Source organism: Salmo salar, chromosome ssa03 (assembly GCF_905237065.1).
Source record: "Salmo salar chromosome ssa03, Ssal_v3.1, whole genome shotgun sequence".
Classification (NCBI taxonomy): Eukaryota; Metazoa; Chordata; class Actinopteri; order Salmoniformes; family Salmonidae; genus Salmo; species Salmo salar.
In genome coordinates, this window is record NC_059444.1 from 63,968,375 (window position 1) to 63,981,730 (window position 13,356).

The window sequence follows — 13,356 nt, forward strand, 5'->3', positions numbered from 1 at the left end:
TCCAGGGGTTGCTGTATGTTCTCTTTTAGATGGAGGCTTGAGATGAGTTTCTAACTACAGAGTAGATGAGGACATGTCCTTACTCTGGCGAAGAAGGATGTGTCCAGCTCATCTGGTAAGTCCACCACGTCCTCCTCCATGAAGCTGGCAGGGGTGAAGCTGCGTCTCTGCATCCGCCGCAGGGTGGCGTTTTCCCGCAGGGAGCGCCCCTGAGACGCACACACACACACATAACAACACAAAACACACTATAAGCTGTCACCTAGCACAGCAGGCTGTAGTGTTTTGTCTAGTGCCATACAGCAAACAAACGGTGCAGACACACAAACACACACACACACACACACTAACATTGATTTGAGTGTATTTTTGCATGTCAGAATTGTTGGAGACAGTACCTCATAATTATAACACATGCAAAGTAGGCATATCAGAGCTTGAGTACCCATGTTCGTTCATTCCTCCATGTCACTCTTGCACTTCCAAAACGGTAAGCTCTTTCATAACAGTAGCCCTAAGCACAGCATTGCTGCTCTTGAACATGCAGCACAGCACATAGTGGTCTCCCTCAACACTGAATGGCACAACACAACACAGAGATAATGTCTCCTTTTGAAAATAAATGTATCCGCCCTGATGGAACTCAGTGTTGTTCTAGAACGCTGGAGGCTGACTGATTCCACACAACTGATCAGGCCATGCTGTTTCACTGAGGGTACCTTATCGATTAAGGGAAGAGTTTGGTCATAGTGGTACTGGGTGGGTATGGTTTGGATCTGTGTGTACAGTACAGTAGAGGGCTTTAGAAGCTCACAGTCTCTAAAATAATAAATCACTTCCTTCAATAGAATGTCTCGTCACACAGCAAGCTCACCTTAACCAGAGCTGCTGCTGCCCTGAAGCTCATCTTGGCGACAGACTCCCTCTTGCGTCGCCGCGGCAGCCGGTTGAGGCCTGAGCGGGAGGAGGTGAAGGAGCAGAGGGAGGCGGCGCCGGGGGTGACGGGGGTCTGGGGCACGCTGTAACCATCCACCTCCTCCACCATACGGAACGCACGCCCCCTTGCCAACGGGTCCACGATCTGAAGATGACAGACACAGGCAGCGCGGTTAAGAACAGGCTATCTAGGACTGAGTTTATATTGTGCAACTGGATTATGTTCGAATAATCAACCTAGATTCTAATTGAAAGAAATACTGTGGATACCACAGGAGATGAAAGATAAATATTGATACATCCAAAAATATGTTATCAAGATCCACAATGAAACCCTCACTGAGGTACTATATGTATAATGACCCAAATATATAGATGACAGAGGTATCATACCTTCTGCATGCCAAAGGCATGTGCTGAGGAGGGTACGTAGAGGGGCGGGGGCGTCTCGGTGCTGGTCAGAGAGATGTTGTCCTGACTGGACAGGTCCATCTCCCGGATCACCTGGGGCTTCAGACGGCCATAGCGCATGCTGCAGTGGCGCAGACTCTTCCTCTGCCATTTCTGGGTGGCATCGCCGTCCTTACTGACCCCGAACCAGTCCGCTGTGCCCCTGACACCACAAACACCAGCCACTCAGTCCGCGGGAAGCACACATCTCATCTCACAAATTCCAACCTATCCACAGAACTCTCTCTGATCACCTAGTTCCGCAGTACTTCTCTTGTAGAGGGAGTCTGCTAACTCCAGCTATCTATTATTGGCCTGAGAGATATAGAGCTGTTATTATATGTCCCTCTTCAAAGCCCTGTTTGGAAGACTGGGTGGGCAAACATGCAATGGACTGATAACGCCACACTTCCCAAGAATGGAAAAAATGACTAATTGTTCTTGACTGCACTAGTAATAGACCATCAGCCAGAGAGAGGGAATAAGCCCGGACATGTTCCAGTCCAGGCACACACGCACGCACGCACACACGCACCCACACACACGCACCCACACACACGCCCACACACACACACACACACACACACACCACACACACCCTCTCTCTCATGGGCCTGGTGTATAATGTATTACTTTGTCTGCCTCTGCAGCATTACAGCACAGTAATAAAGTCATAAACATTTGAATCAATGTTAAGACTGGACTTTCTCCACTCTCAAAGCATGCTGGAGGCATTCTGTTGCTGGAAACCACAAAAAAAAATCTGTCAATTTCCTCCAGATCACTACCTTTAGAATAAAGAGATTTTTGGAATGGACTATTCTATTACAATTTGACCCCATTAAAGGAGTAGTTCACTATTTTACAACATGGTTCCTTGCGCTGAAAGTAGTCTATGGGCCAGGAGAAACTGTAATCTACAGTTCAGTTCTCTTTAAACATCCACTACAAACTTCAGCTAACTTTAGCCACTACAGACTTTTTTCCGATGAGCCCAACGTGAATGATATACTGCTCTCCCGGGAACAGACCCAGATTCTTCTTAGAATTTGTAGGCGATCGAATAAACCCCCACTTCTGCTAGCAAACGTGCAATCTTTTTAAAATAAAATTGACGGCCTACGCGGAAGATTAAACTACCAACGGGACATCAAACCTGTAATATCGTATGCTTCATGGAGTCGTGGCTGAACGATGACATTATAAACATACAGCTGGCTATACACTGTACCATCAAGAACAGCGGTGTCTGGTAAGACCAGGGGCGGCGGACTATGTATTTTTGTAAACAACAGCTGGTGCACGATATCTAAGGAAGTCTCGAGGTTTTGCTCGCCTGAGGTAGAGTATCTCATGATAAGCTGTAGACCACACTATCTACCTAGAGAGTTTTCATCTGTATTTTTCGTAGCTGTCTACCTACCACCACAGACTGATGCTGGCACTTAGACCACACTCAATGAGCTGCATTTCGCCATAAGCAAACAGGAAAACGCTCACCCAGAGGCGGCGCACCTTGTAGCCGGGGACTTTAATACAGGGAAACATAAATCCGTCTTGCCAAATTTCTATCAGCATGTTAAATGTGCAACCAGAGGGAAAATAACTCTGGACCACCTTTACTCCACACAGAGAGATGCATACAAAGCTCTCCCTCGCCCTCCATTTGGCAAATCTGACCATAATTCTATCCTCCTGATTCGTGCTTACAAGCAAAAATTAAAGCAGGAAGCACCAGTTACTCGATCAATAAAAAAGTGGTCAGATGAAGCAGATGCTAAGCTACAGGACTGTTTTGCTAACACAGACTGGAATATGTTCCGGGATTCCTCCAATGGCATTGAGGAGTACACCACATCAGTCATTGGCTTCATCAATAAGTGCATTGATGACGTCGTCCCCACAGCGACTGTACGTACATACCCCAACAAGAAGCCATGGATTGATTACAGGCAACATCCGCACTGAGCTAAAGGCTAAAGCTGCCGTTTTGAAGGAGTGGGACTCTAACCCGGAAGCTTATAAGAAATCCCGCTATGCTCTCTGACGATCCATCAAACAGGCAAAGCGTCAATACAGGACTAAGATCGAATCGTACTACACCGGCCCTGACACTCATCGGATGTGGCAGGGCTTGCAAACCATTACAGACTACAAAGGGAAGCACAGCCGAGAGCTGCCCAGTGACACAAGCCTATCAGACTAGCTAAACTACCTCTATGCTCGCTTCGAGGCAAATAACACTGAAACATGCATGAGAGCACCAGCTGTTCCGGAAGACTGTGTGATCACGCACTCCGCAGCCGATGTGAGTAAAACCTTTAAACAGGTCAACATTCACAAGGCCAGACGGATTACCAGGACGTGTACTGCGAGCATGCACTGACCAACTGGCAAGTGTCTTCACTGATATTTTCAACCTCTCCCTGTCCGAGTCTGTAATACCAACATGTTTGAAGCAGACCACCATAGTCCCTGTGCCCAAGAACACCAAGGTAACGTGCCTAAATGACTACAGACCTGTAGCACTTACGTCTGTAGCCATGAAGTGCTTTGAAAGGCTGGTCATGGCTCACATCAACACTATTATCCCAGAAACCATAGACCCACTCCAATTTGCATACCGCTGTAACAGGTCCACAGATGATGCGATCGCTATTGCACTCCACACTGCCCTTTCCCACATGGACAAAAGGAACACCTATGTGAGAATGCTATTCATTGACTACAGCTCAGCGTTCAACACCATAGTGCCCTCAAAGCAAACCCTGGGACTAAACACCTCCCTCTGCAACTGGATCCTGGACTTCCTGAAGGTCCGCCCCCAGGTGGTAAGGGTAGGTAACAACACATCCGCCACGCTGATCCTCAACACAGGGGCCCCTCAGGGGTGCGTGCTCAGTCCCCTCCTGTACTCCCTGTTCACTCATGACTGCACAGCCAAGCACGACTCCAACACCATCATTAAGTTTGCCGATGACACAACAGTGATAGGCCTGATCACCGACTAAGACGAGACAGCCTATAGGGAGGAGGTCAGAGACCTGGCCGTGTGGTGGCAGGACAACAACCTCTCCCTCAACGTGATCAAAACAAAGGAGATGATTGTGGACTATGGGAAAAAGAGGACCGAACACACCCCCATTCTCATTGATGGGGTTGTAGTGGAGCAGGTTGAGAGCTTCAAGTTCCTTGGTGTCCACATCACCAACAAACTAACATGGTCCAAGCACACCAGGACAGTCATGAAGAGGGCACAACAAAACTTATTCCCCCTCAGGAGACTGAAAATATTTGGCATGGGTCCTCGGATCCTCAAAAGGTTCTACAGCTGCACCATCGAGAGTATCCTGACTGGGGGCATCACTGCCTGGTTTGGTAACTGCTCGGCCTCCGAACGAAAGGCACTACAGAGGGTAGTACGTACGGCCCAGTCCATCACTGGGGCCAAGCTTCCTGCCATCCAGGACCTCTATACCAGGTGGTGTCAGAGGAAGGCCCTAAAAATTGTCTCCAGCCACCTTAGTCATAGACTGTTCTCTCTTCTACCGCACGGCAAGCGGTACCAAGTATAGGTCCAAGAGGGTTCTAAACAGCTTCTACCCCCAAGCCATAAGACTCCTGAACATCTAATCAAATGGCCACCCAGACTATTTGCTTTGCCCCCCCCCCCCCCCTCTTTTACACCGCTGCTATTCTGTGGAAAAAAACAGAATGTCGTCATTCCAGCCCCAGGCTGAAACACATTATCGCCTTTCTCAAGTGGCCGATCAAGGGACACTGGGCTTATGCGCGTGACCCGACCGCCCCCGCCTTTGGGATTTTTTCCTCTGTTTGCCGAAAAGGAGATTCCCTGTCGGAATATTATCGCTTTTCTACGACAAAAATGGCGTAAAAATTGATTTTAAACAGCGATTGACATGCTTCGAAGTACGGTAATGGTATATTTAGAATTTTATTGTCACGAATTGCGCCATGCGCGCGACACTTCTTTACTATTTCGGATAGTGTCTGGAACGCACGAACAAAACGCCGCTATTCGGATATAACGATGGATTATTTTGGACCAAACCAACATTTGTTATTGAAGTAGCAGTCCTGGGTGTGCATTCTGACGAAGACAACAAAAGGTAATCAAACTTTTATAATAGTAAATATGATTATGGTGAGTGCTAAACTTGCCGGGTGTCTAAATAGCGAGCCAGTGATGCCTGGGCTATGTACTTAGAATATTGCAAAATGTGCTTTCACCAAAAAGCTATTTTAAAATCGGACATATCGAGTGCATAGAGGAGGTCTGTATCTATAATTCTTAAAATAATTGTTATGCTTTTTGTGAACGTTTATCGTGAGTAATTTAGTAAAATGTTAGCGAATTCCCCGGAAGTTTGCGGGGGGTATGCTAGTTCTGAACGTCACATGCTAATGTAAAAGCTGGTTTTTGATATAAATATGAACTTGATTGAACAAAACATGCATGTATTGTATAACATAATGTCCTAGGGTTGTCATCTGATGAAGATCATCAAAGGTGAGTGCTGCATTTAGCTGTCTTCTGGGTTTTGGTGACATTATATGCTGGCTTGAAAAATGGGTGTCTGATTATTTCTGGCTTGGTACTCTGCTGACATAATCTAATGTTTTGCTTTCGTTGTAAAGCCTTTTTGAAATCGGACAGTGTGGTTAGATTAACGAGAGTCTTGTCTTTAAATAGCTGTAAAATAGTCATATGTTTGAGAAATTGAAGTAATAGGATTTTTAAGGTTTTGAAAATCGCGCCACAGGCTGCCAGTGGCTGTTACGTAGGTGGGACGCAAGCGTCCCACCTAGCCCATAGAGGTTAACTCTATACCAGTACCCCCCTGTATATAGTCTCACTATTGTGATTTTACTGCTGCTCTTTAATTACTTGTTACTTTGATTTCTTATTCAGATTTTTTTTTTTAACTGCATTGTTGGTTAAGGGCTTGTAAGTAAGCATTTCACTGTAAGGGCTACACCTCTTGTATTTGGCACATGTGACTAATACAATTTGATTTGATTTGACAAGCTAACAATCAATGTAAGTCATGTTTTTTTAAATGGACAAATCTCCTTTAAGTAACATCAAACCAAATATGGAGTTGATTTGATTTGATTGTGTTTCGATGTTCCAAACATATTGCTCACCAATATGCAGAGGGACAAGAGAGAGCCAAGAGAAAACGAGTTATGATCAGTCATGGAAATAAAAGTGCTGAAAACAAAAAGTCTCTCTACTTAAAAAGAAGAAGCTATGAAGGAAAAGTACTTGGAACTTTGGTGTAAAGTAATATTGCGATAGTTGATACGCTATATCGTCAAAAAAGATAATCCGATATGTAACTATCGATTTCCTCCCTCATCACTACTACCCACTGAACTCGTTTTCTCATGGCTCTCTCTTGTCCCTCTGCAGAAGACATATGGTGACCAATATGTATGGAGCATCGAAACACAATAAAATCACAGTATCAAATTGCAATACATATATAATCGTGAGAATCATGATAATATCGTATCATGGGGTCCCTGGCAATTCCAAGCCCTACTCCCGAGCAACAGTTATTATAGCCCACTAAACTCATACCTGTTGCATGTAAAGGATTATTCTGGGTAATATGGACAGATCATTTGAAATACTGTGTCCTGTGTTCCTCTGGGTTGTGGATGGATGTACTATCTCTATCAGTCTGTTAGTGACATGATTGAATTTCTGGCATTCCAGACCAGCTGCTCTGTCCTCCAGGTCGTGGCGTGTCATCAGTGTGTCAGCCTGCCATCGGTGACCTCTGAGGCTATAAATAGACCTCTGCCTGATGAAACATCTGGAGCGCCTCTCTCCCTCTCCCTCTGGCTCTCTCGCTCTCTCTACCTCTCTGCCTCTCTTGCTCTCTACCTCTCCCTCTGGCTCTCTCGCTCTCTCTACCTCTCTCCCTCTCCCTCTGGCTCTCTCGCTCTCTCTACCTCTCTGCCTCTCTTGCTCTCTACCTCTCCCTCTGGCTCTCTCGCTCTCTCTACCTCTCTGCCTCTCTTGCTCTCTACCTCTGCCCCTCTCTCTCGCTCTCTACCTCTGCTCCTCTCTCTCGCTCTCTACCTCTGCCCCCCTCTCTCGCTCTCTACCTCTGCCCCCCTCTCTCGCCTTCTACCTCTGCCTCGCTCTACCTCTGCCTCGCTCTACCTTGGTCTCTCTCTCTCTCTTTTTAGTGGCATGGGAAACATATGTTTATCAAATTAGATTTGTTTTTAAATTCTTTGTGGGTCTGTGTAATCTGAGGGAAATATGTGTCTCTAATATGGTCATACATTTGGCAGGAGTTAGGAAGTGAAGCTCAGTTTCCACCTCATTTTGTGGGCATTGTGCACATAGCCTGTCTTCTCTTAAGAGCCAGGTCTGCCTTTGGCGGCCTTTCTCAATAGCAAGCTCTCTCTCTCTGCCTCTCTCTCTCTGCCCCTCTCTCTCTCTGCCTCTCTCTCTCTCTCTGCCCCTCTCTCTCTCTGCCCCTCTCTCTCTCTGCCCCTCTCTCTCTCTGCCCCTCTCTCTCTCTGCCTCTCTCTCTCTCTGCCCCTCTCTCTCTCTGCCCCTCTCTCTCTCTGCCCCTCTCAGCCTTTGCCTCTTTTTTTCCGTGAGCTGTTGTTTTCTATTGAATCATATAATCTGTACATTCAATAAGGATCACAATACAATGTTCTCTGCCTCTGCCAGTCTAATCTAATCAGGTGCTGCAGAAGGCCACGCTAACCCAACCCTGCCGCTATACATAAACTAACCAGAATGGCTTAGTTTAAAGAGCAGCTCAGGTTATTTTAAGACTCAGTCAAACACAATTATGGTATTTTAGTGACTGTAACATCAAATCAGTGGACATGTATTCTATGGTCCCTAACTCACACAGAGATTCATAAAGTCTGAGGCGACATTATTGCTGCTTAGTCTTTGGTCTGACCACAATGGAATGCGTTGGTTGTTGTGTATTCCAGGAAAATGGCAGGTTCCTGTGTTAGGCCCCTTTATTATGACCAATTCAGTGTGAGTAAGATGTGTCAATGAGGTGAGTCATATAACAACACCAGTCAGAGCACAGAGAGAAAACAACAGCTCCCCTGAAGAGAGGCTTATAGCCATAGGCAATGAAAGACAGTTCATTCAGTTCATTCAAGCTGTGTCTTTATGCCTGATGCAGTATTCTATCTTATGGAGACCCTGCACTCTCTTGATAATTCTCTCTGTTCTGAACTTCATAGTCTTTGTACTCCCTAGATCTGAGCCACCACCAGCATGACCTAGGACACAAACATTGGTGGGGTAAACACTTAGCTAAACCTGTGTCAGTATGTTATCCATCACAAGATGTTCTGGCTCCCCATGGTTGCATACTGTATGTTACTGTAATCAGACAGGAAGTGCTGTCCTCATTGGCCAGTGTACTGTAGGCCCAGTCTGACCTCTGACCCCTGACCTCTGGCCTGCAGTACCTGAGCAGGGTTCTGGAGAGAGAGTGATGCTTCCTGGGACCGCGGCGAGATGCCCGCTGACCCTTAACGGGCACTGTGTTAATCCGATCAAAGTGCACCCTCCTGCTGCTGGAGACGGGCAGGGGGAGAAGATAGGAAGGTGAGAGGAGGAGGGTGGGAGGAGGACAGGGCAGGGGGGGAGAGGGTAGGAAGGTGAGAGGAGGAGGAGGACAGGGCAGGGGGGAGAAGATAGGAAGGTGAGAGGAGGAGGAGGACAGGGCAGGGCAGGGGGGGAGAGGGTAGGAAGGTGAGAGGAGGAGGAGGACAGGGCAGGCAGGGGGGAGAGATAGGAAGGTGAGAGGAGGAGGAGGACAGGGCAGGGGGGGAGAGGGTAGGAAGGTGAGAGGAGGAGGAGGACAGGGCAGGAGGGGAGGGTAGGAAGGTGAGAGGAGGAGGACAGGGCAGGGGGGGAGGGTAGGAAGGTGAGAGGAGGAGGAGGAGGACAGGGCAAGGGGGGAGGGTAGGAGGGTGAGAGGAGGAGGAGGACAGGGCAGGGGGGAGAGGGTAGGAAGGTGAGAGGAGGAGGAGGACAGGGCAGGGGGGGGAGAGAGTAGGAAGGTGAGAGGAGGAGGAGGACAGGGCGGGGGGGAGAGGGTAGGAAGGTGAGAGGAGGAGGAGGACAGGGCAGGGGGGGGAGAGGGTAGGAGGTGAGAGGAGGAGGAGGACAGGGCAGGGGGGGGAGAGGGTAGGAAGGTGAGAGGAGGAGGAGGACAGGGCAGGGGGGGAGGGTAGGAAGGTGAGAGGAGGAGGAGGACAGGGCAGGGGGGGAGAGGGTAGGAAGGTGAGAGGAGGAGGAGGACAGGGCAGGGGGGAGGGTAGGAAGGTGAGAGGAGGAGGAGGACAGGGCAGGGGGGAGAGGGTAGGAAGGTGAGAGGAGGAGGAGGACAGGGCAGGGGGGGAGAGGGTAGGAAGGTGAGAGGAGGAGGAGGACAGGGCAGGGGGCAAGAAAGAGAAGGAAATAGAAGGAGAGAAGAAAAGAAGAGGTGGTGAGCAAGAAACAGCATCTAGAAAAGCGATAAAGACAGAAATAGTGCAAAAGGAGTAAAGCTTTTCAAGCATTGAAATTGTGAAGGGAAATAAAGTTTGAACATGCATTAGAATCATACACACTGACCAGACAAAGAACCAGGCATGCAGAGGGTTTCCCAACTCATTCAGACTGTTGAAGAATCAATGCACACAATCACAGCCACAGTTATTTCAAGTTCTAAACACTGTAATATGAGCCCATCTGCAGACCCAGACAGCCACTATGATAAAACACACCGCAAACAAACACCTACAAATACCAGTCTGTCCTGTCAAATATCCACTGTCCTCAGTTCAACCAGACAAATTGCAAGCAAATACAGAAGTCTGGTAAAAATCAATATGCAATCAAACCGCCAAACTGAAGTGGGTGGGGGCAATCAGGCAGAGAAACGGACATCATGGTCTCATGCCTTGATACTGGCATCACACAAGTAGCCTACAGTAACAAACTGGTCAAAAACATGCCATCCATGACTTACAGATCTGGATAAAACATGCTTATTTCACACCATCATGACAAGTTCATAATCAAATATTTTCAGTGGGCCCACTACTCAACACCAAAGATAACCAAATCCCATGGAGGTCGTACGATTCCGTGTCACAACCATGATCTAACAAATCAAGGTGTCCTTCAGTAGCTCCAGAGGGTTGATATGCTCCCCTTACCTCTTGATGGTCTGTGTGATGGAGGACTGGCGTAGCAGGGGCGGCCGGCGGGGGTCAAAGAGGTCGCGAGGCGGGGACCGGAGGTGGGAGGGCTCCACTGGCATGCTGATACTGCGGAGGAAACCCTGGCGCTTCACCGGCTGCAGCGGGGGGGGGACAGAGAAAGAGACAGAGATGAAGTACACACAATGAGAGCCATATTGCATGCAGAGATTCAGTTACAACAGACCACAACACAACTCTGTGGGAGAGACAATGAGAAAGCAGGGAGCAGAATGAAGACAGAGACCCAGAGAAGAAGTGTGGGATACAAGGAAAGGCACGCAGAGAGAGAGAGAGGGAGAGAGGAGGGGGAGAGAGAAAGAGTGAGTGAGTGAGTGAGTGAGTGAGTGAGTGAGTGAGTGAGTGAGTGAGTGAGTGAGTGAGTGAGTGAGTGAGTGAGTGAGTGAGTGAGAGAGAGAGAGAGAGAGAGAGAGAGAGAAAGAGAGAGGAAAAGAAAGAGTGAACAATAGGGATAAAGAGAGAGATAGAGACAGGGAGAGAGAGAGAGAGAGAGAGAGAGAGAGAGAGAGAGAGAGAGAGAGAGAGAGTGCTGTACCTGAACGAAGGTGGGGGGCTCATCCAGGGACACCTGAGCAGTGGGAATGTCCAGTCTGAGCCATGGAGGCTTCTTCCTCTGCAGGCTGCTGGTGCTCTCACGGCGTGGTTCAGCCATGCTCCCAACCCCACCCCACGCCTCCCACCTACAGGGAGAGAGAGAGAGAGAGATGAAGGGAAAGATGAGATTGATACATATCCATCCTACAAGTATAATCACATCCTCTTTGTCCCTCAGGAGTTTCATTTAAAAGTCTAATCAACAATTTGTAAATGAAAGCCTGAGAGCATCCCAGTAATAGCTTGTGTTGCAGTCATTACACAAGATGGTGCTGATGAGCCTTGAGTCACCCCATGTAACAGGGTCTGTACTGCTATCATAAAACCAGTTAGAAAAGCAGAGAGCGCCAAATGGAGAGATTACCAGACCACAGCTGTTTACTCTTACGCAGAAAGAAGCACACGGAACCATTTAACAAAGCAATAAATATTTGTGCAGCGGGAGTGGGGAAGTTTATGATCTAAGGACTAATCCCGAAATGCCAGAGATGAAATGTAATTTAATCCCACCTTGTTGTTATATATGAATCTATTCTAGGCCTATCCCCCTCCAGGCATTTGTGGGAGAGTGTAAATTGCTAGGTCTTTTCCCTGTGCATTCCCATGACGCAGCCTAGAGACCACAGGAGGTGCAATGAACCTCGCCGGCCTCCGTCAGAGAAACCTCCTCATCCCTAGAGCATTGTTATCAACAATCCTTTACTTCAGCTTGGGTTCTCTCTCCCTGTTATTTGGTCAAATAATACTGTGACCTTCAAACACAAGGGTGGCACTCTTAAAGTGCTCTGCGACATTTTCCCCAGGGGCATCATAGGACAACTGAAACAATTATTCCCGCGGTGAGATACATGAATGCGTAAATAAAGACTATTTCCCCAGAGAAAAACACTCAAGCGTGCGCCATTGGTTAGTTCCTCACCAGAGAAGCTGTTATTAAACCCTTTGAATGTGAGGAAAAACACTCTCCTCACGTGTCACATGATATTTGTCTTTCACAGACTCTCATTTTGTTCAAATGCCCCACAAGGCGAGGGATGAGGGCCCTAATCTGGTCTTGTGCTTTCACTTCAGCAGCATCAGAGGGCTATGAGTGGGCTGGCAGCAGTCATACAGGGTCACGCATTCCCTTCTATGGTTACAGAGCTTTAGGTCCTTGGAAAGTCCATGGCAATGTCAAGCACATCTGCTTTGCGTTGCATTTTAACACACTGCAGGCTCCTGTTTTAGCCCAAGTGATGATGGGAGCGTTCATGTGAAACATAAATCCTGCCAGCGAGGCTGACAATGGAGGGCAGGCAGGAGTGAAACCCCAGGCCGGAGGCGCTGGCCACGGATAGAGAGGAGAGGAGAGAAGGTGAGGTCAACCACACTGTGCTAGTAACAGCAGCCTGGTCCCTGGTCCCAGTCAGCCAAGTCATCATTGATGGCTGGTGTTCACGAGCCATCGGTTCACAGGAGGACACACATGCAGTCAGTCCCATCCTGACCTGTCCTATCATGTGTGAAAAGGGTCTACTACACACAACTGGGTTCAAGTAGTATTTGCTTTATGTAAAATACTTTAACTGAGTTTGATTGAGCTTGCCTGGTGCAATGGAACCAAGGGAATAGAACCAAAAGTGCAAACCAAGCCAATATTGCACTCTATGTATGCTCAATCAAATTCAGCAGTCATTTGAAAGAAAACACATACTATTTGAACCCAGGTCTGACACAGAGAAGGCATACTGAACAAGTCCATTAGCGTGTGGTAAATAGCTAGCTACTGTGAAGACAGAGCCAACAAGAGGTCGGTCACTTCACCCATGGACACCATGCTGAGACATTCTGCCCCACTGCACAGAGTTGAGAGAGGGCTCTGTGGTGGAATGCTGTCCGACCTCACCAGCCTTTATGCCTGGTCAGGAGCTCTGGGTTGTGATGACTGGCCAGGATTAGCTGTTAGCTGAGCCAGAGGGGAACTAAGCAGGCCAGCCTAGGGTGTGAGAGAGGGAGGTGTGAGGGAGGAAAGAGGGGGAGACCGCCCTCACTGACTCGCAACCAGGTTTTTCTGTGCAGAGGAAGATGAGCAGAGAAAAT

The 13,356-nt window shown here is 48.0% G+C and overlaps 1 protein-coding gene across 3 annotated transcripts in view; it reads right to left on the reverse strand.

Moving 5' to 3' along the window:
- Window positions 1–13,356, reverse strand: part of LOC123723674 (inactive rhomboid protein 1) — a 44,641-nt gene that overhangs the window by 6,806 nt on the left and 24,479 nt on the right. For 2 of the 3 annotated variants that reach the window (XM_045715079.1, XM_045715081.1), the window contains exons 2-7: window positions 11,219–11,363; window positions 10,621–10,760; window positions 8,881–8,988; window positions 1,330–1,549; window positions 875–1,081; window positions 84–209 (exon numbers count right to left, since the gene is read on the reverse strand). In XM_045715079.1, coding sequence (XP_045571035.1) covers window positions 84–209; window positions 875–1,081; window positions 1,330–1,549; window positions 8,881–8,988; window positions 10,621–10,760; window positions 11,219–11,335 — 918 coding nt within the window. In that variant the 5' untranslated portion in view covers window positions 11,336–11,363. The remainder of the gene's footprint in view (window positions 1–83; window positions 210–874; window positions 1,082–1,329; window positions 1,550–8,880; window positions 8,989–10,620; window positions 10,761–11,218; window positions 11,364–13,356) is intronic. The other variant, XM_045715080.1, reaches the window with a different exon arrangement.